Source organism: Pagrus major, chromosome 21, assembly GCF_040436345.1.
Source record: "Pagrus major chromosome 21, Pma_NU_1.0".
Lineage (NCBI taxonomy): Eukaryota > Metazoa > Chordata > Actinopteri > Spariformes > Sparidae > Pagrus > Pagrus major.
This window is the reverse complement of record NC_133235.1, coordinates 22,575,632-22,599,179: the sequence shown is the minus strand read 5'-3', so window position 1 is coordinate 22,599,179 and position 23,548 is coordinate 22,575,632. Positions and strand designations below refer to the sequence as shown.

General features: G+C 40.9%; 1 protein-coding gene across 1 annotated transcript in view; it reads left to right on the top strand.

The window, feature by feature from the left end:
- Positions 1–23,548, top strand: part of LOC141017055 (laminin subunit alpha-3-like) — a 64,517-nt gene that overhangs the window by 479 nt on the left and 40,490 nt on the right. Inside the window, exons 2-10 of the mRNA XM_073491673.1 lie at positions 592–744; positions 13,069–13,186; positions 15,893–16,011; positions 16,090–16,260; positions 17,169–17,269; positions 18,461–18,576; positions 19,262–19,380; positions 19,867–19,957; positions 22,605–22,736. Coding sequence (XP_073347774.1) covers positions 592–744; positions 13,069–13,186; positions 15,893–16,011; positions 16,090–16,260; positions 17,169–17,269; positions 18,461–18,576; positions 19,262–19,380; positions 19,867–19,957; positions 22,605–22,736 — 1,120 coding nt within the window. The remainder of the gene's footprint in view (positions 1–591; positions 745–13,068; positions 13,187–15,892; positions 16,012–16,089; positions 16,261–17,168; positions 17,270–18,460; positions 18,577–19,261; positions 19,381–19,866; positions 19,958–22,604; positions 22,737–23,548) is intronic.

Here is a 23,548-nt window from a genome sequence, read left to right as displayed (position 1 = left end):
ATCAAGTTGTGCAACTGCCAGAAATAGTTTTACACCATTGTAGTTTGTTTTGTTTTTTTTCTTTAAAGGAAATTCCCTTTCAAAAGTGCTCTTGTCCCCTCAGGAGTTCTCCTGCAAGCCACTACATTACTGTAGGAACAAGCATTTTGCTAAAGGACATGCAAAAGCCTTGCTCCAAACTCAAGATTCACTTGTGGTTGCAATATTTTCCATATCTGCATTAGGTTAGGCATCTGCCAGTGCTTGCCTCTATTATAAAAACCCACATGAAGTTTGCAACAATTATTTGGGTGTGCATGTGTGGGAAGAATGTGTGTTCGTGTTTGGTTCTGTGTCTCATAAGAGTGTTTGATTTGTGTGTTGACGTGGTTACTCACTGTCCTTCTCACATGGTGGACTTGTGATAGCGGACTGTGGGTGTCTGGAGGTACAGATGAAGATGATCCTATATAATAATGAGCTAAGAGTTGACATTTACCAAAAAAAAATACAAAGACTTTTTCTGATGCCTTCTTGTTGGATGATATGAGAATCTGAAGCTGAGACTCAGATGAGGTTTTTTCCACATACTGACAGTTTGACACTATTTAGGGTCAGTTCTGCGACTACTGCAACGCCATCGACCCAAACAAAGCTCACCCGGTGACCTACGCCATCGATGGGACAGAGCGGTGGTGGCAGAGCCCTCCTCTCTCCAGGGGACTGATCCACAACGAGGTGAACGTCACCCTGGACCTTGGGCAGGTGAGACTATCATACCTTACTCTGCTGTGAACAGCTGTGTACCTGCTGATACCTGCAGGTTGAACGATGATTGCTGTGTGGTGACGGTGAAATGCAGCACCTGGATGTTACAGAGGGAAAGTGTTTTTGTGTCCTGGTTATTGCTCTGCTGCCTGAAGATGAGTTATGCTGAGTTTTGCCGCTGCTGGTTTGTTGAGGAAGTTTGGTGTTTCATTCACAAAAAATACTCATGCATGATCATATTTTCAGTCGGAGCTTCATCACCTCAGCCAGCAGTGATCATGTGAATAATGCGCTGCAGCTGGATGCTTGCCAGGAATCAGATTCACGCCCCCTTTGGCTGGCAAACATGCTTCCATCATGACCCGTCTCTGGCAGGGGTTTGGCTCCAGGCCCATAAAATTGCACCTCACGCTCAATTATCCACTGTGAGGACAGAGAGAGAGGAATTCTGTCTTGGGATTAGGGATCAGAAGGATGTAGAATCAGATTGGAGGAGTGCAGGTGGACCTCTTTGACTAGTTTTTGGAGTGGACTTCAAAAAAGAGAGCAAACAAAAGAGCTCCTCTCCACACGTGTTGCATATATGGCCCCCAGTGGGCACAGCGTCAGACAATGGGTGTTGGCTTTTCTATATCTGTTTTTAGACGGACTGAGCTGAGCAAAGATCCTGCGTGGCTAAATATAGTCCTCACTTACAGGAGGATGGACACATGTAGGGCCATCGGGGATGTCTGACTTTAATACGTGGTAATGCTCAGTTTATTTGGGAGCCGGGGAAGGCAGCATTATTGCATTACGGCGTGCTAAAAAGAGCACGGCTGGATCTCTGACGATGACTACTAACCGCACAACACCCTGCAGACCCCCACCCCCACATCAACCACATACACACACACACCTGTCACGCACATTTTTCTTCTCGTGGCATCTGATGCTACCACCAAGAGTGTAAACAATGCTCACCTGCTGCTATTGCATTTTAAGGCACACAGTTGTTTTAACTTAAATCTTCTGATCTGTTCTGTGAAGAGTGAAGCAGCAGAGCAGACTGACTCCGTGAGGATAATATTTGGCATGTGGGGAGCAGATTTTTGATTTACTAATGCACACTCAATCAGCCAGCCGCTGGTGTATCAAATCAGCATACTGAGCATTCTTGCTCACTGATAAAAAACAGATTTTGCTCCATAAATGGAAGAAAACAAGCCTAAATTGAGAGAAAAGACCTACAGAATATGAATTTCACTGCTTATATCTGAACTAACCTATAATTTAAGGTGTCTTCCTGAGTTTGAATGTGTTTTATTTGCCTTCTATGGTGCTTTATCACCCTCCTCCACCCTACAAATACAAGCTCATGCATTGTCTAAGAGAGGACTAGAGCTGTCAAGATGTTTGACTGCTCCATGTGAGGCTTTGCTTTGTAGATTATTTTTCAAATCCACAGGATAAATGATGTGCTCAATGAAATGTGTGGGTTAGATCCAGCTGAATGGGTTTTGTGGTTTTTCTTTCAAGGCCAGTGCAGGTGGCTGCTCTTCTGTTATCTGTATAGCTCTCAGTAGATATTTAAGATAATGGCACAGTTGATGTTTATGTAAAATGGTGAGGTTCAAAGACAGAGGGGTTTTTTTTTTGACAGAGCTGTTTCCGGTTTGTCTGTCAAGAGGATTGTTTGAAGAAAGGTCTGAAGTAAGACTAATCGGGACTTGATGAAAAACTGAGTGCAAGAATTTTTTCAGACAAATCCCACCTGAGCTTTCAATAAGTTTTGAGCATTATATAAAAAAACAGCAATATAAGAAAGATAACCTCCAATATGTTTGCTGCACCAGCAGCAGGCCTCTGTGGATGGCAATGTCGGTCTGTCGGTTGCTCCACCGCTTTGGTCCAGATTGAAATATCTCAAAAACAGTTTGATGGATAGCCATGAAACATTGTGCATTCATGAAGCTCCGAGGAGGAATCCTATTGACTGGTGATAGTGTAGAGTAAACATTATTGTCCTTGAGGGGGAGTTTGTCTTGGGCACAGTGGTACAGTCTGTTGCTTCACATAAAAATCCTGAACCTAGACGGTGCCAAGACTTTACCTTTAGCGCCATGAGTGAGTTTTTCAGTTTTACACAAATATCTTGACAGCTTTTGGACAGATTTTACCTTGCGAGGTAAACCTTCAGGCGGATTAGGCGGTTCAACTGATCATGATGTGACCTTGTAAATCTATCTTGCCAGTCTTCAAGATATGCGCTTGTGGTTTTGGACCAGTCAGTGTCCTATGAGGAATTACTGGCAGCTACAGGGTGGTTTAAGTCATCAGATTCGGAGGGACTGCCATTAACATTTGGGACAGACTGAAGTTTAATTTCTCTAATACTTTGGTTTATGTTTAAAAACTACTGATATTTCCATCAGCCACGGCTTGATTTCTGTGAACATGGTAAACAATATCCCTGCTAAACACCAGCATGTTTGTATTGTCGTGTTAGCATGATCTTAATGCTTAATGCTCTTATTTCCTCTGTTTTTTTCTTGTCAGGTTTGTGATGATTAATGCATGGATATTTGTGATTACAAGATTCTACTTATTTGAGATCTATCAACTTGTAATACTAAAAAATTGAGCGTGTTAGCACGATGATGCTAACATTTACCCGTTAGCGCCGCTGTTCAGCCTCACAGAGCTGCTGTCAGGGCTGTTTGTTTTCATTCAAGCAACCTATCTTCACATCTTTTTGCTACTTTCATTAGCTAGTCCTAAGGCTGAGTGCTTCTTGTGACATGATCACCTCTCGAATCACCTCCGGCTCAGAAATCTCCTCTGGATAAGCTCTGTGACTTCCTGTCTTTCGACCCATGACAAATCCTACCTTCACTTCACGGATCTTCAGTTGGCTTCTGTGTGAAGAAAGATGATGTTTGGCATAAATGGTTTGTTTACCTTCAGAGTAACTGACCCAAAATGATTAAATTTGACATAGCAGCACAGATCACATCTCAAATGATGTTCACTAATGCACCTTTTACCTTGTGTATGTTTCTCTCTTGGCCATTTTCTTCAGCCATTCGTGTGAACAAGTACTGTAAAGCATTTCTTGTCCATCCAATCCTAAATGTATTCTACATTTGTCCCCTCCAGAATACTGGCTACTTTTCCAGGAACTTTTGCCCCTGCTAAACTATTTACAGAGCACAGTAGGCAAGCCATTGTTCTGGTAAACATTTACACCGTGCATCAGACTGCCAGTCACTCCTTTTTTCTGGGGAATGTATTTTAGGAGCCCTGACCACATGTGCTTATCTGCCTGAGTGAGCCCAGAGTAGACCATGTGAGGCAAACATACCGGGGCTTACTGCTGTCTGTCTCACATCTGATGAGACTGAGCGGCTTTTGATTGGTCGGTGTCCGGCACTGAATGAACATTGGACGTCATTGGTTCGACTGAAGTCCTGATTAGTTGGTGGATTGATGTTCAAGGGACTTGACTTGTATTTTTTGTGTCAAGGTTAAGGCTGTAGATTATTTCTGTGGGTAACAGGTGTTGATTGTGTTGATGATGGAGCTTTGTGGTTTTAAATGGACAGATTGCAGTTCTTATCTTTCATCTGTGATTCATAGGTCATTTGCACAGCAGACTATACAAACTTTTCACTTCGTCAGGGGGTGTGAATAAGTGCAACAACAGTGACTTTGAATGCCAAAGTTTGAAGACAGGAATGATCTGGTTCAGGTTAATGCAGTGGCTTTGGCACTGCTCACAGCTCTGCAATCGTCAAGAGACAAAGCTTCCAAGAACTCAATTTTAGAGACATTCCCCTGGAACCTAATCCCCTCTCTCAGGGGTCCAACCTCCCACTGAAGTTGGGTTTGAATGTTTTATTTGCAGCCGTCGCCCCCTTTTGTGTTAGAAGCCTTCCAGGCCGTATTGTGTGACATCCTTTCTGCAAGCTCAGACTCTCACAAAAGTTTGCTTCGTTCTAAGCCTCTCTGAAAGTGACCCAGTCCCCTCTTTTCACTGGATAAATGGCTCGAAATGGAGAGGTGGTGTAATTTGGTGGTGAGAAAGTACTTAAACAGAAAACACACACACAAACAGACAAGTCTCAGGCTGAAAACATTCCATTTTACCTTGAAATGTGCCCTCTTACTGAGTAGACGTTCAGATTAGCATGATGCTTTCATGCATGTATGATAGAAAGATTAATTGAGCATGGCTGCATCCCTCTAAGTCAGCTAAGATCTTGGCAAATAGAGGCCGTAAACTGAATTCAGTGTCACATATTTTGGATATGTAATATAAAAAATCTGATGCAAAGAATAGATTAACCTTCTGTTGATATATTGTTGTATATGCCTGGTAATAAGGATTTGTTCCTACAGTGCAGCTGGCTCAGTCAGACCCTAGTGACAAGATTGGCTGTTAAACATGTGCCTATTGCTGTGGTGACGATGGAGGTGATGTAAGTGCCTGTGTTTAGCCAGGCTGCCCGAGGCGCCAGGCCAACCCAGCAGATATTTACTACTCCACTAACAGCCACCTCGTGCAAGTTAGCAGTATAGCAGTTGCTATTGGCCTTGCAGGTGCATCGCGGGTGACACTTGGACTGCAGTGCCTCCTAAATCTGGAGCTCCGATGTGGAAAGGCTCGTGGGGGTTAATGTGGGATCTTTTCACCTTTTCAAGGCCTTTGTCATCAATTCATACAAGGAGATGCTAATCGGTGGTCACAGGTTTGCTGACGCAGGCATTGATGCAATGGGACGTGTTAGAGAGCAGGACTTTCCTAGAGCCATTTGATAGGGCTGTTTCATGGACAGGAGTGCACCCATATGCATGCCTTCAGTTAAGGTCGTTGATTAAGGTGGAAGGAAACGCTGAATCAGTGTAACATTGCAATATTACAATAGTTTCCCACACATTTTCAGCACAAACATCAGTCTATCAGTGTGCTGCTAACGTAGATCTGCATCTGAGAATATTATGTGATGTGTTTAATGGTTATGACTTTTATGAATAATAACACAATACAATCGTATATTGTATCGAAATATAGGTGTCTGGATCTTTGTATTTTGTTCTCAGATTTCAAGATGATTTAGTAAAGAATTTTTTTTTTGGTGTAATATAATAGGTTTAATAATGACATTTTATAAATAGGCAGTGTTGTAAAAAGTACCCAAAAGTCACCTTTGAGTAAAAGTAAAGATTTTACTTTGGTATAAGTGAAAGTCACCCATACGAATAATACTTGAATAAAAGCTCTAAGTCTCTGTATCACAGGTAATTTTCTGTCAATAAATGTATGTAAATGTTCTACAAGGAACATTTAAGTGGTTATAAAACTATCCCAATTTAATTCTGATGCCTCTATATGACCTAAATAAGCAAATCAGACAATAAGCAAGAAGATTAGATATTTCTATTTCTATCATTTATTATCACATTACACATTATAGTTATTCTTAATGACTGTCACCCCGTCAGAGTTGTATAACTCATAAAATTAAAATAATTTTTCATTGCGCATTGCTGATGATTAATTGAAGAGTCTCACATCCCGGGGAAAGAAGCTGCTCTGTAGTCTGCTCTTTTGTTCACAGCGTCCGAATCAATAAAAAATGACAGCTCCTTGTTGTAGCTTTAAGTATAAAAAGTCATATATCAGATCTGATATTCAGCATTTTTGTGATGATCAGAATCAGTTATCAAATAAACGTAGTGGACGAGAAAGTACAATATTTGCCTTGAAAAAGCAGTTATATTGAAGTACAGAATAGCAGAAAATGGAAATAGTCAATTAGAGTACAAGAACCTCAAAATTATACTTAAATACAAGTGTAAGTGTAACTTACAAACCCACTGCACCCAGCAGCTGCACCCTCAAGGCTTTTACAATGTGACAATATCTAACAAGTAGAAACTTGAGTATACTGTATGTTTTCTGTTACAGTTCTCCTCTGACTTTTGGCCAACCCCTCTTTGTTACCATATAACTAATTCTGTCATGGAGACAGAGAAAAATACACCAGACTGCCCCTCTCCCCCCTCCCCCACCCACCTGTCGCACACAGACAAACAGTTGTACATTGCTTTGTTACAAACTGGGGGGGCAGTTTGCTCCGTCTAGCAGGGCTGATCCACTCCAACAGAAGGCAATGCCTCCTCTCCTTTGAATTGCATTCCTCTGATCTCACATCGACCTCTCAGGAGCTCGCTCAGATGGCTTCTATCTGTCAGGATCCTGATCTCACTGTAGATTTACTCCTCTTGGCTATATGTCGTGCCCTTCGGTTGGAATTTGGCGGTCGGCTTTTCAGTATCTCCTTCTTGACTGCGCTGAAAATACTTATTGATGTTATATTTGTTAGCTTATATATCTCCTGACTGTAACATCAGATAATGGTAGATATGATATTTAGACACAGATGGGAAAAAAATACTAGAAGAGCAGACCCAAGTTAAAGTACTGTTGCATCAAGTAAAAGAAAATGTACAAGTGTATAAATGTACTTAAATGAAAATAGGTTGGTTAAAAAGTACTTTGTGTAAACATTAATGTGTTACATTTTTTTTTATATTTAATATGTTCACCTTTTGGTTAATTAATAAAATAAATTGCATTTAATGTCAATGCACACACTAGTACAGCAATCCAAGCACTAGAGTTCAGTCCAACAATACATTCCTTTCAATTATGCAATTTGCAACATCTGCAAACAACTAATTATCAATTATGAATACACAACTGGCTTCTTCAGCATATCCTAACTAGAATCAACCCTCTTTTCTGGTTAATTCTCGTTACTCTGACAATAAAAACAAAAATGACTGGCTAAAATTCACCGCGGAGGGTGCAACAAGCATTATTAAGCCACAATAATGCCAGATTGCTGTAGATTATCTATAAAATAGTGAGCAACGGCAAACAAGAGGCTTTCTGTGTTTCTTCTTTTTCCCCTCTCCTCTCTGTATAACATTACGTTCATGAAATAAAGTACATTTCCCCACCAGTTCCAGTCAGCAGCCAACATTACGGTACATAAACACCCGACATTGGAGTTCAACTCTGCGAATCGTTGCTACAGTCAGGTTGATAAACAGGAGTGAAGATAAATCCACTTTATGATCTTAAAAGTTTAAAGGTAATCTCTCAGCTCACTTTCTTTGGGGACACGGCTTCAGACTTCACAACTTTAGGTGTTTATTCCTCCAGAAGGTCTGGCTCTACAACCGACTCCTCCAGAGTTGGCCGGCTCTGAACAGCTGAGCAGCGGCTCGGCCCCAACGTGTGTTTTGTTTAGCACAATTTGTTTACATATTATGCCTTTAGCAGTAGAATAAAACATCTTCCATGCAGACAAAACAGAGATCTATAAACAATATTAACTCCACAGCGACAGCAGCCACAAACACTCATTAGAAGTTGCAACAGTCAGGGAGTCTGTTGTTGTAGTCACCGGTCACAGTACACAAGTACACCAAAAATGACTTTCTAACAGTAACAATAGTAAATATTATTAACTACTGCCACCTTTAAATTTATATTAGTTATGCTTTGTCTACACAAATGATGGCATGCAGTAGTTGTTTTCAAACTGGGGTCTGGGGACCAACAGAAGTCCTTGAGTGGGTTGTAAGGGGTCCCAAGAAAGGAAAAATAGAATATTTTGCCTTCTATCATGTTATTTGCAAGTTGGAAATACAAAGGAAAGAAATAGGTCATCTGTTTTGATTGTAATTTTTAGTGATCCTTTGATTATTGATTGACTATAAAGACTTTTTTATATCTTCAAACCTAAAAATAAAATAAAAAAGTATTTTCTTAACACAAAATCCTGTCAAATTGGGGTTCTGTGGTCTAATGGGCATCTATTGTGGGGGTCCTATGGAACACCTATTCAGGCAATAAGATAACATATAATATAATATATAATATGTCATATACAGGGATTATGAAATAAAGGTACCATAAGTGTTGCAGACACTTTCTTATCGAGAAGGCTGTAAGAAATTCCTAACCAGTCGATTTTACAGTACACTTCATTTGATCAACACAAAGAGATTATAATTGAAGAGATCCACGTGGCAGGCACAGCAACGAGAACAGCTTGCAATGTGTCACGCAACAGGGCCTCGTTTTGAGTTTTTTTAATCGTTCCATGAGTGAAACAACATGAGCGCAGGCGCATGTATGAAGTTAGAGGGCAGGACTCGCACTTGAGGGTGAACATTCATCACTCTTGAGCCATCGCACACGGACACAAGCTTGGCACGAACTGTCAGGGGTCAATAATCCAGAAATAATAACACACACACAAACACACTGCGGTCATGACTTGTCAACGGATTTTGGGAATGTGGCTGTGTGTGTTTTGCCAAATTGTATGACACGTTGCTACAAGCGCATTGAAAGAAATGTTAATGTGCTTGTTGTTAAAATGGTGTTCGGTCATGAGGGAGTTGGTTTGCTGCGCAGTGTTAATTAGAAGGTTAGAGCAGACCTGGATACTTTATACCTTGTATATGTGACACTATTTTAGGGGGGTCAAGGTCAGGAATTTGAGCTCCAGTGAGAAGGTAGAGAAAGGGTGGGTGTCAAACAATCCATACCTGCCACAGCTCAACCCCTGACCTTTTTGACACCCACCCACAGCCTCCTACACTAAACCTCCTGGCATGGCACTCTCATCTTAAGCCCAAGGCTGCAGATACAGGGAGGGGCAGAGGAAGATGGCTCTGCTCAAGTGTTATTCCGAGTGTTTTTGCCACAAGCTTGTCAATCTGCTTCATGTCTTTTACGCCACTGGAATCCTTCGCTGATGTGCTTAGCATGCCATCATGGTATTTCATGCTCTCTGCAAACAATACGTAGGTGCTGGCCGTATTTCAAGAGCGTGTGTGTTTAGACTGGCAGGACACAGTCGGAGAGACAGGCCTGAAATTAAGGAGGGCCGTGCCAGGACAGGCCCCGTCTTCCAAGATCTCGCTGTCTGTTTCTGACTGGGTTTGTTTCCGGAGGATTCTTCTCGCCATCACTCAGTTGACTGGCATCAAGTCAGATACAACAGTGAAGGGCATCACCGCATTCAGGCTTGTTGAAAAGTGAAGTTGGAAGCATGAAGTCCTCTTGAGATAACAGAATTTAGTTTTCACAGGAGTGAGAGTAAATAAGAAGTGGTTGGATTGCTTATTTCAGTCTTCTCTGATGAAGTTTTATTCATTGTAGATTGTCATTATATTGCGCCTTATCTTTCACTGAATATGTACAGTGCAATTCTGAACAATATCAGTGTTGGTTCCTTGCTAGTAGACCGAGATACTGAACATCAGTATGTCTTTAGTACTGACTGAAATGTCCATTAAGTGACCTACAGAATAGGAACAGACTATAGATTAGTGATGTGGTTGATTATGAGGGCCGAAATTCAGATTTTTTTCAGATTATCGGTATCCGTGTTTTTGTCCGATTGCTGATAAAATAAATTAATTTAAAAATGAACTACTGTGGCTCTGATGCAGCACCTTTCTCTGTCAGTATTCACCAATTCAGTGACTGTAAAATTTGACAAAGTGACTTTACTGAAAGGTTGGCATCATCTGACAGAAGGTTGGCATCATCTGTTTTTGTCAGATTCTCCTGTATCTAACAATTATTTTGTTCATGATAAATCTGCAGATTATTTAAACGATTAATAAACTAATTGTTTAGTCTAAAAAATGACAAACAATTGTGAAAAGTGCTCATCACAATTTCCTAGATCCCAAAGTGACAACTTCAAATTGCTTCTTTTGTCCAACCAACAGTCCAAAACCCAAAGACTCTTCATCTTCTGTCATAAATAACAAAGAAAAGTAGCAAAACTTTAGGTTTTAGAAGCTGAAAACTGCAAATGTTTGACACTTTTGCTTGAAAAATTACTAAAACTAGTAGTTGATTATCAAAACAGTTGGCATTTAGTTTTCGACTAATAGCTGTAGCTCTAACCAAGTTTCTATTCACCAGTCCACTTAATAAAACTTGTACATAAGAAGAAGAATGATCTTTATCTTTAATCTTCATGTTACACGTCATATAATGTACAAAATAGTGAAACTGGTACTCTGCATTTAACCCATCCTGAGGGAGCAGTGGGCAGCATACGTGCCCGCGGACCAACTCCAGATCTTAGCCAGGGCCTTGGTCAAGGGCACTGTCTGGAGAATCAACCAAATGTGAATGTTTATATGGTGTGCCGAGACAAGTTGGTTGGATGGTTGAATGACATGCAGACTCCTCAGTTAGCTACTGTAGCAGAGGTATCTTTTCCGATGAACAACAGGTGAACTAATGTAAATGTTCCACTAGCAAACCCCACAAATCTTGAGAAAACACATTTTTTGGTTTTAGACTGTAGAGAATGATAAAGAACATTGTTATTCTTCAGAGAATGGAGAATCTCTTCTAGTGATGTTCTCTATCTGTACCCATGACAAGTGGTGGAGAAGATTTTCACTGCTGTGCCGTGCTGTCGGCGACGGTTTCCTGAAGGCAGTGACGTGCTCTGCTTTGGGGGCATTAGGAGGGACGGGGAATGTGGCGCTATGTTTGGAATCTAAGATGGGTCCGCATGCCAGCCAGCATGTCTCTAGCCACCCCTGTGCCCTTTTACCCTCCCCCCCAGCCTCCCTTCCGCTGGACCTCCTTTCGTGTCATTGCAGCCCGTGTGAACTAAACTTCCTCCTGGTCCTCAGCAGAGCCAACGTATTGATAGAAGGCAGCTCCTCTGGAAGAGCCTTGTTTCTGTTTTTAGCCAGATGACAGCCCACGTCTTGTTTGGGTGCGCCATTCATCTTTTTTTGCACATCCTGTTGCATGTGGGTGGAAGTGTTCACTGATTAATTTCAAGACACACCCCATTCAAAGCTGAGGCCAGAAACAGGCATTCTGGGCGATTTTAACAGTGATTAAAAAAAGGCCACTCTAGGCTATTTAAAACCTAATAATTTTGTTGTTTGTTATTCAGGATTTTGACAGTTTTCAGAGAGCAAGACCAGACAGTCTCCCACCTGACCTCTGACCTCTCTCATAATTCATCAACCGAAGAAGTACTTGAACCTGAGGTCATTTCTTTTCAGGGTCTTGGGGCAGAAGTCAATCAGCATAATTGTGGATCCTTCTTGACACAGTCCATCGCTCCGCCGGCGAGCCTTTGCCGTGTTTCACCTTGCTTTGATTTGAGTGTTAGCTGCCTCATGCAAGACGAGATAGCAACCTGACTGTTTCAAATGCCCGTGGGGGCTTTCATCAAGGCGCTGAGGGATGCTAGACGAGTGTGGGCCTGCCTTCATCCCTCTCAAAGTGAAGACCGTCTATAGAGATGTCTTTTATTTAAATAGCACACAGTATTTCAGGTACAGTTTCCATTCATCGCTTCAAACCTGAGGGCAGGTATTTTAAGTTTAGCAAATACAGTACCCTGTTTTTTGAAACACGTTAAATGTTGCTTTAGGATCCGGGCCAGCATTGAAATTGAACGGAGATAAACTATAACACAAAAACAAGACAGGGGTGGGGTGGTCAGGTGGTGTAGGCGAGGCTTTTTGTTGACACTGCAGGTGTCACGTGCATGTCGGTGTCACAGGGTTTAACTTCCGAGCCACGCCAAGTCCACGTCAGACCATAACAATAAGGGCCTTCATTTATCACCAATTACCTTTCCATTGTTCAGTGTTCAATCAAGCTGAAGTCACCCGCTTGAAGCTTTCAGGGCTTGATGAGGATGTTGTTCAACTGCAAAGGAAACATACTATTCTGAGCATCGTAAGCTCCGCGTTGGCAGAAACAATCATTGGCATCATTTTCTGCCCTTGTATGCACCGTGTATCCTGATGGAGGGTGAAGATAGAGAGTTCAGAGAACAGACGTGGATCATGTGGGCTTAGCTGATGTCTTTTCACTAACCTGACTGCACCTGCACCACTTTTATTGACTCCATGCTGACATATGTTGGCGAGTTGTTTGTACTGTGCTGTATGGCTGAAGAGAAGTCAAGCAGCATTCATCGAAACTCAGGCCTCAGAAAGCCTTGATCTTGATCATGCCTACTCATTAAATACTCATTAAAGTTTTCATTTTCAGATGTACAACAACCAAACTGATGTTGCTCCCTTGCACTCACAGTAGAAGGAAATTAGAGTATTGTCAGAGCTGCTGGCCAAGACTGGAGGCTTACATGTGTTGATAGAGCGAGTGGAGCACAGGAAACGACAACATTATGCCAAAATCCGTTCAGTGCAGTGACTGCTTTTTGTTTCGCCTGCTCCTTGTGTTCTGGTTTTTAGCTATTCCATGTGGCGTACATCCTCATCAAGTTTGCTAATTCACCTCGGCCTGACCTCTGGGTGCTGGAGCGCTCTGTCGACAACGGGAGAACCTTCAGCCCCTGGCAGTATTTTGCACGTAAGTTCTCAAGTAATTGTATTTTGCAATGTTTTTATTTCTATTCCTGCACGCTGCCTTATTACTTGTGCCAACAGTCAAATGTTGAGACGTTTTGATTGAATTCCCCTCTGGAGTAAAATCAAGCGAAAGTTGCTTCCACATAGAAGCTGCCAGTCCCTCAACTGTCAGTGATTTGTGTGGTGAAATGTAACTAAGTACATTTACTCAAATACTGTATGTAAGGGTAATTTTGAGGCGCTTCACTTGAGTATTTCCATTTTATGTACATCTCAGAGGCAAATATTGTCCTTTTTACTCCACTACATTTGTCTGACAGCCTTAGTTACTAGTTACATTGCAGATTTCAAGTTTTCATTCTCCTTCTGTCCAGTGAAAACCATGTGAATTACCTGGAAAATGCATTGTCACAAGGCTGAAACAGGCTGAGCTCATGAAAAGTTGACTTTTTACAGATGCAGCAACACTACAAACATTTGATGATCTTACAGAATATGATGAAGATGATGATTAAATTACCCAACAGTATATAAATTAGCTCAACCTTAAACATCTACAGTAGTAAAATGCAAAGTACACATTAATGCAGCAGTAATATTAATACAAAAACATTAGATATGATCGTAAAACGCTGCAACATTTTACTGCACAATAAGTACTTTTACTTTTGAGTTAAGTTTGTTGGTAATATGCAGATACTTTTATTTGAATAAGGTTTTAAATGCTGGACTTTTACTTGTAGTGTAGTATTTCCACAGTCTTGTATTAATACATACAAGGACCTGAATACTTCGTAAACCTCTGGTGATTTGCAGTGTTGTAAAAATACTAGTTCTCGTACCTAGTACTAGTACTAGTACTAGTACTAATAGTACTCAAGTAAAAGTAAAGATAACATGTTGAAATATTACTTTGGTAAAAGTGAAAGTCACCTATATGACCAGTACTTAAGTAAAAGTATCTGCTATTAAATTTATGTACGTGTCAAAAGTACAAGTTAAAGTATTTTATGCATATATTTACATGTATTTATTGTATAGGAGTCAACCAGTTAATGGCCTGGCTGATTATTGGATACGATAGTCAGTATTTTTCTGATTATACGAATTAATAAAAAATTAAAAAGCACTACTTTGGCTCTGATGTAGCATGCAATCTGCGAAGTAATCAGGAACTAAAGTTATCAAATAATATATTGGAGCAGAAGTATAAAGTACTATAAAATGGAATTACACGAGTAAAATGAGGGTCACACAAACTTGTACTTAAGGTGAATTATTAGTAAATCTGAAATTCGTGTTTGTATTTTTTTTTTTTAAAGTCATTTTCACTCATCCCTACATGAAGACATCAGTTCCACTTTTTGTTTTTGCACCTGGTAGCAGGATTTCTCTTCAGATGCAACAGTGGTGTGTTTGGAATAAACAGAAAGAGATTGGAAAGTGATTTCAAAGAAGTGCCGTGGAAATCACAACTACAGACGTAACCATTCATTAACAAAATCCTGTAAAAATCACAAAAACAAAGATATGGAGGATTATCCATATCTGATTTCCTTTGTCTTAGTTGTAAGTCAAAAATAATATCTGCCATTTCCGTGTGTGTGTGCAGGACTGTGTGTGCGGTGCAGGATAGAAAGTAATTGTTACAATTACTGCTGTAAGGAATGCAGTTTTTATTATCATTATAAAGTACACATGTCTCTTTCCTGCTTTGCCAAGTCAACACAATTTCTCCTCTGGAAAAGAGCGACTGTGAAGATGGATTAAAATGTGTTCACTAGCACACATTTAATCCTGGCACACTGATCACCCTGCTTAAGCATTTAAGACAGGAAGTGTGTGTGTTTATGTTGGATTAAAACGAAACATAAACCAACAACAGAAGATTTTACCTTTGACTGAATCCCAGGTTAAATGTTAGGCTGGAAACTTTGATGTTTTGGTGCAGATTTCAGAGTAGAAAGTAGCGAGTGGTGACATGCAGTGTATTTTCAAACTTAATTACTAGGCCTGTAATGTCATATCGTTTCCAAATCACCTGAACTACATACCTGAATACACGCTCTGCTGATTTGCTGAGTTGACATATCTGAATTATGACGACTAACACCCAGGAGGCACCTGTGCAAAGAGCCTGCCAGAAGACACGGCTGTGACTCATCAGATTTACAATCTCAGAGCTTCTCTTTGCCATAATTCTTTGTTAATCCAAGTTCATGTTCATTCAGGATCTTCAGTTCAGCCCAGACTCAGACATTTTTCAAATCTTATTTGGCTTTGTTTCCTTTTTCACAAAGACTGTAATTGTGATATTAATCTTTATCGACACTACATCACTTGTACAATTAAAAAAAGTACAAAAAGACATATTAAAAATCTAATATGTAATGTCTTGTCATTACTAAAATTTCAATACCTAAGGAGTTATTCTCATCAGCGTCAGTGAGCCAGTAAGCATGCAGCATGCTTGCAAGATCGAGCAGTGCTGGTGATTGGCTGTCTCGAGGCATGCCGGACAATTCTTACATATTGCACCTTTAATGCAAGCACCTGAACGCAACAGTCGTCAGTGTTTTGTTATATCAATTGGTGATAGCGAGTAGCTTTACAAAAGAAACCATATGATGATATTATTGTTATTTACAATGAAACATTAATGGAATATGTGGTGAGAGATTAATTTTATTTTTCATTTTTCGCGCAGATTCAAAGCACGAGTGTATTGAAAGGTTCGGAAAGCAGCCCAACGGTCGTGTAATACATGATGACGACCAGCTCTGCACCACAGAATACTCACGGATCGTCCCTTTGGAGAACGGAGAGGTAAAACATCATATCGAGCTGCTGTATTGTATGAGGTATCAAAAAACAATCTTTGTGAAACGAATACATGTTGTCTAGATTGTGGTGTCTCTGGTCAACGGTCGGCCGGGGTCCAAAAACTTCACCTACTCGCCGGTGCTGCGAGACTTCACAAAGGCCACCAACATCCGCCTGCGCTTCATGCGCACCAGCACCCTGCTGGGCCACCTGATCTCCAAGGCCCAGAGAGACCCCACCGTCACACGCAGGGTGAGGCACATACTGTACAACCTCACACATAGGTGTCATGCTGGCACACCCTTGTTCCCCATTTGGGAAAGCCTGATTTACAGCTCTGCATCACCTACCCTCCAACTTCCTTTTTGCTGACACAATCACACTGAGCTGCTCCCTCCTGCTCACACATTCATCTTTGTCAAGGCCTAATGCCAGATCCGTCAGTCTGTCCTGCATCATGGTAACTCATGTGGTAGAGACAGCGGCTTGGGACGGCTTGGACGGCTCCCACAGGCTGCAGGTGCAGTAGTGGCTATCCTGTAACACACTGCTTTAGTGCAACTATTAAAACTGTATGGAGATAAAATTCACCTCCAAAACAGCTCATTAATTCTTCTTTATTTGACATTCTGAGAATAAAATCAGTGATGTCAGCTGTTCTTATCGTACTTATGTTCATATAATGGACTTATTCACCTCATGAAACTAGCCTCAGCTCATGGATCAGGGTTTAAGCTTGTGCTTGTCAAGATGTGTGTCTGACTTCTGTTGCCAAGTGAAACCAGACATTTGCTCAGGGGGCGGGTGGTGTGGCAGCACATAAACCCTAACCCTAATGATAACGTTTACTTTATTTTAGGTGAATCATGTATCAGGATAACTCAATGTTACCAGAATCAAAACCAAGCAAGGTGAATCAGCTTTTAGTTTCTATGCTCTCCACCTGGGCACCACACCTCCTGAATACCTGAGGTCTGCTAAAACTGCCAGCTCATTAAAATCAAGGCTTACAATGTTAGTTTACTGTGGCTTTCAAATAGGCTTGGTCTGTTTTGAAGTCTTTTTCTAATGCATCTCTTTGTCTTTGTAATGTAGTTTGGATTGCCTTGTGTCTGAATGGTGCTATATAAATAAACTTGCCTTGCCTTATTTGTTGGCAGTATTACTATAGCATCAAAGACATCAGCATCGGTGGACGCTGCGTGTGTCACGGGCACGCGCAGGTGTGTGGTGGGGGGCGTAACCAGGACCACCCAAACAGGTAAGCAGTGCTCTTTATCTCAAGCCATACAATAAATATTTGACACGATTCCTCAGGCACTTTTCATCACTTATTAATTACAAACTAAACTGTTTCCTCATAAGCTTTTCAGAAGTTGACTTCAAAGTATAGCTTTAACCATTCACCCCATCTCCTTGGTTTATTCATTTACAAAGCTGAATAGTCCTATTGTACAATGGCATCCTGTGTGTAACCAGTGTACTGAGATGACTTAATGCTGAAAACAATGAGGCGAAGACAACAGAGATGCCGGCAAATCTAGTGATTTGAGTGATAGGGAGTTGTTTCAGAAGACGGTTTACCTCATATGTTTGAGTGATAGGTAGTTGTTTCAGAGGACAGGTTACCTCATATGTTTGTACATAGGCATCAACATTGTAAAGGGCAGCACATTGCTTCACTTGTTCTGATTACAGCCTGTGACACTGTAAGTAGTTGGTCAAAGGGAGATATGTGTGATACAATGCTGCTTTGAACCACAGTTGCCTTCTGTATTCTGAACAAAGTAACAACAGAACAACATAGCATTTGTGTTTTATTGTTTGCGAGCAACTTGGGCATTTTAAATAAATGTTCCCATTGGCTTAAAGAGACAGTTCAGCCAAAAATCAAAAATACATATTTTTACTCTTACCTGTGGTGCTATTTATTCATCTACATTATTTTGGCATGAGTTGCAGAGTTTTGGAGATATCAGGATAGTTCCCCTGAGCTCTACAGAGCGTTTTAGTGTCTTTCGGCTCATTGTTTTGGTTTTACACTCCTCTAGCTTTACTGTTTTGTTTCCATCTCACTCCCAACAGAGTCGTTTCCCTGTGCTACAATAAGCCGTTTTGAGTAAAAATCTCTGATAGACACCATTTAACAAACAGACAAACTTAACACTAGCTAGCTTGCAAGATAGAGTTGGAGTTGGCGGAGACCAAAACAGATTGAATGTTGGACTTAACTCATCAGGTTGTCTGGAACACGACTTGAAATGAATGCGTGTTGCTCTGCATCTTAGGCAGCTTTTCCATTTCTGTTTCTGACAATTGATTTACTGTATGTAATTAATTAGGTAATATCTCAGTGGTACAGTTTGTTCTGCCGTCCTCAAGTGCTGGTTCAAAGAAAGTTTTGTGATTTCTGAGAGTTACTAAAACCAGGTGTCTCATCTCCTGTCTGCAGACTCCAGTGTGAGTGCCAACACAACACCTGCGGTGAGTCATGTGACCGCTGCTGCCCGGGCTTCAACCAGAAGCCATGGCGTGCCGCAACTGTTGACAGCCCCAACGAGTGTCATCGTAAGTGTACACGTACAATGCTTCATTCAGTGTGTAAACACATCCACACTCTCTTTCTTCCCACACTCCTGGCTCCTTGAATTACGACCCCCAGAGTGGACTGAAGTGTCCTCTGATATTTAAACCCTGTTGTTGGATGCCCTCATATGGTACTGTGGAGAGCCTCAGTGAAGAGTTGAGAGGACATTCCTCATATGGTATGTGTGATGAACAGCACGGTGCACAACTAGCTCCAGGATAACTGCTTTTCGTCATCTTAGCCAGCTAGCCTAGCCGGGCCCGCGCCAGCCCACCAGATAGTCCCCCATGCCTGCTTATCGGCGAGCCATCCAGTCAGCCAGCAGAGCCCGTGTCAGCTGGGATCTAATTGCTTTGGACTGTTGACAAATTTTCCCTCGATGAAACACGACCTTGTAGACGCCACAAAAGCAGAGAGAGAAAGATGAAGAGGACTTCACCAGTCATAAACATTAATGAGAGACAGGGGTGGTGTACAGGAAGAGGATGTGCTGTCTTGTTTAGTTTAGATTTAATAGTTTCTCTTAGCACTTAACCACCAGACTTATAACTCCTTTTTGGAGAATTAGTAGGTTAAGGTGCTTAAATACAGACAGGGGAGTCAAAGGTAATTTGCTGAGGCATATAGAATAATTCTGTGTGTGTGTCTCGGGGGTTTCCTCCTCAGCCTGCCAGTGTTTCTCCCATGCCTTTGACTGTTATTACGACCCAGAGGTGGAAAAGAGAGGAGCAAGTTTAGACACCTTCGGCAGGTACGACGGAGGAGGAGTGTGCAGCAACTGCCAGGTATGAAATGCACATCAAGTCTAAACTGATTCCCGTGTGTGAATGTGTGTGGTTGTAGGGGAGGAGGAGGGTATTAAAAAAGAAAAAAAAGAAGAAGAAGAAAAATTCCATGTTGTCTGTGTGTGTCTGTGGAGCATTTGATACTCCACCGTTTACTCTGCAACTTGTGCAAACGGGTTCGTGAGGCCAAACAAATTTTACATTCACACATTCCTCCTACAAGGCCAAAAAATGTATTTTGTGTTGTTTGCCAAAATAAAGGTTGTAATGAGTGTTATGTTGATACAGTATCCCTCTGGAATATGATAATGATGCAGAGGGTATATGAAAGCATTACATCCTGTTATCAATGTGCATTTGAAACAAGAGATTCTACTTCAGAGAGCAAAGAGGACCTCTGCTCATCCAAGGACGTTTTGTATTCTGTTCTCCTTGCTCAATAATAAAGGACTTAAAGCTCATAAATTTTTACATGTTTTTCTGTAGCACAACACAGCTGGGGTGAACTGTGAGAGATGCATTGAAGGTTTCTTCAGACCTTTCGGAGTACCTCCTGAGTCTCCCACTGGATGCATACGTGAGTTGCGTTTTCTTTGACGCCTTTTATTCCACTTTTTGATTGTTCTTGCTGCTAGTTTGTCCTTTGAACAAACTTTGCTTGAAAAACATCTGAGTGTTTCTGGACTATTCAGGTAGTGTCAGAGGGGAATGTTGGCTGAATGTACGTGCAAACTTGCCAACCTTGAGACCTCAAAAATAGAGAGGATTTTCAAAACCAAAGCGGGGTTGTGGGGGTCGTATCCCCCAAAAATGTAAGATTCAAGGACTGAGTTTCCTACATTTTGGTGAAAAGATAACAACAAAATAATTTTTAAAATGCAACTGCATTTTTATTTCAAATAATTTCATCATTTATCACTTTCAGTCATTCAGTCTTTGTGCACCACTGCTCTGTGTTTGTCAGCTTCTCGATGGGGTTTGACACAGTGTGACCCCTGTGATTGACAGAAAAATCCACGTGGCAGATGTAACAGCCCCTTTTCTTTTAAAACTTCACACAGGAAATGGGAATACTTCTCTCCAGCGTGTTCTCTCCAAAAATGCTCGTTGTGATTTATGTGCGAGTGCTGCAGTCATTTTTCATTTCGCATCTTTAAACATACGGGGGTGGAAATTACGGTTGAGTAAACAAATGAGTATAGAAACGACCATTAAGGCTGCAAATGTAGAGACGTGTGAGAGACATTCAGCAAAAATGTTGATGTTAAAAATGTGTTGCCGTTAAAACTCCATTTCTGAAACTGCTTTAATTAATGCAATGAAAGCATATTACAAAATTGTTTCTTGTTTCTGTTTAACTTTGACGTCTGTCATATTTCCAAAGCAGCTCTAGGTACGTTTGTGAACTAAATAATGTCTCACCATGTAGTTATTTGACCTGCAGTATTAACGCTGAACAAGTGAAGCCAAAACAGGGTTATATTCAAACAGAGGCATCAGCGTCTTGTTTGAGCGAGACACAAATGGCACCGTTGCACAAGCACCACTGGCACCAAGCGCTTGTATTATTGCTAAACTGGGCTCCACTCCTGTTTACATTACTTTAATGGTCCGTGGCTGTTCCCCGCCGTATAAATAGCCGCCACTTGTGTTTGGACATTACAAAGTAGTGGAATTAAACCGGTTGCCCCGAGCGCTTTGAAAAGTAAACCATAAAACCCACAAACTCAATTAAGTGAGCTCAGTCAGAGGAAGGTGTCTGTTTTGGCAAAAACAGTCGGTAAAAGTTCAATAACCATTATCTGCTGCTGGGATCTCTCATTTTGAGATGATGGACGGTTGAAAGCTTTCTGTACTTGTTACGGATGTGTGCAGTAAAGCCTTACTGTCAATAATTCTGTGTCGTATTTATACATGTCCACGTTAGTCTACATCAAGGAACCTATTAAAGAAAGAAGGGACATTACGTCATGGTGCCAGTTTTATTGTAGTCAATGGGAGATGCATGGACAAACAAACTAGAGCCCAACATATCTGTGTTGTATGACCTTTGATAAGAGACATGTCTCTAAAAAACAACAAAAAACACTTCAGATAATAGGCTAATGACTTAGTTTATTTGCTGTTGGTCTCTAAATAATGTCCAAACATGATTATTTACAGGGCTCAACGTGAGTGTCCCTTGAAAATGTTACAACATCTGTATTCCTCATCCCTTCTCTCTTACTTTTATTTCAAACGGAGGCGGCTTTATGATGATTGACAGGGCAAAAAAAAAAAAGAATATCACATATCCAAATGAAACTTTCCTCTGATTATTAATAGTGCTTTAAACTAACTTTTGCTATAAAACGACAGATCTATCCAGTATGGCAGTTAGAAACTTCAGTAAATGATGGGTTGTAGTTATGAATAAATCAATCTCAAATCAACATGTGGCTAATACCTAACGCCTGGTCACTATATCAAAAATTGTAGATTATGTTACTTAGCTTTTGTGCTCAGAGTTATGTTATCACAGTTTGTCTAATTTACCAGCTTATGTCTGTTACAACAAAAATCAAATGAAATGTACCTTGAAAACATATGAAATACTAGCTAACGAAAACACCAAAACACAATAAAGGTTCCGCCAATCGCCTAGATGGATCACCTGTCAAACTGAGAGGGAGATGAATCCACTCCTTCTTTTATAGCATTGATTCCCAAAGTGTGGGCTGTGAAGTTACTGCAGGTTGGCTGCGAGAGGTCATAAGAATGCATTTAAAATAAATTGTCATTAAGTTTGAAATTACCACAAAATATTTTGATGATTAAATATTTACATATTATTTAATATACAATATGTTGAATTACATTTTATTCATTTAGGTTAAGTATTTGTATCCGTAACCTGCAGAAATTCAACATACATTTCTAACATTATTTGACTGGGGAACAGATTTTGACACTGGAACATACCTTATATCACATCAATGACGGGGGAGTTGTAACTGCTCGTGTTGTGATCGCATGTGTTGAAAGATATGCCAGTTTACAAATTGCTCTGTGTAGTCTGGTGCATTATTAATAAGCGCTGAATTGCCTCAGGCCTGCGTTCACATTGAATTGTTCTGTTTATAAAATAATGAGAAAAGCTTCCTTGGTCTACATCAATGCATCTGTTGGCATGTGAGCACATTTGTCTGGATATTCCAATAAAAACAAACATGTTACTCCACCAGCCTGCAGGTGCGATGAAAGGACTACGGCCGGATGTGAAATGGGGTCCGGAAGGTGTACCTGCAAGCCACAGTTTACTGGAGAGAACTGCGATCGCTGTGCTGACGGATACTATTACTACCCTCAGTGCATCCGTAAGTTCAGTGTTTTCTTATCACATACTGCGTACCAAGTTTACCTAATGGATGGCTGGATGAATAAATAGGCAGTTGGGAAACATAGGGGTGAAAATGCAAGAGATGTCATTCTTGTGTGCATGAATAACATCTGTGATAGCTGCTAGTAAAGGCCTTGTCGAAAGTGGAAGCTGCAGTTAACCCTTCCTTGACCGTTTGAATCATGGGCAACACAGAAAACTCTAATTATCAAACTATTATTTGATGAAATGATGAAAACTGAACCCACCCTTTGATGGCAGGAGTCAGTTTCATGTTCACCCCCCCTTTTTAACCGTTTGTGTTTCAGTCTGTCAGTTTTTCACCTCGAGGGAAGAATAACACCTTTTTGAACGAGGCTTATCATTATTATATACGCAGCAAAGTATGCCTTTAATGCTGCAGGGCTACACGCAGAAGGATGTATGCACGTGCTACAGTACTGACTAACACACATTCCACATGCCGCACCTCCATCTAAACAAATAGATGCAGATATTAACAGCACAAAGAAAGTTTCCCCGTCTTATCTCGCTCTGATCTGGCTATAGACTCAGGAGTCTGCTGGGGTGTAGAGATAAGCCAGCCCGTCTTTCATCTTTCAGCTTTTTAAGTCAGCTTTTTTTTCTTCCAGTGTTTTTTCTGTCCTAAGACTGACTGACACAAGTCTTTTTGAAGGTTCTCTGCATCAACTTGCTCCAGTATTCAGCTTCTGTGTACTTGGAATTTCAATAAACATCCAACTCACATTCACTTGTTTTTCTCACAGGATTAGTTCAACCAATAGAGAG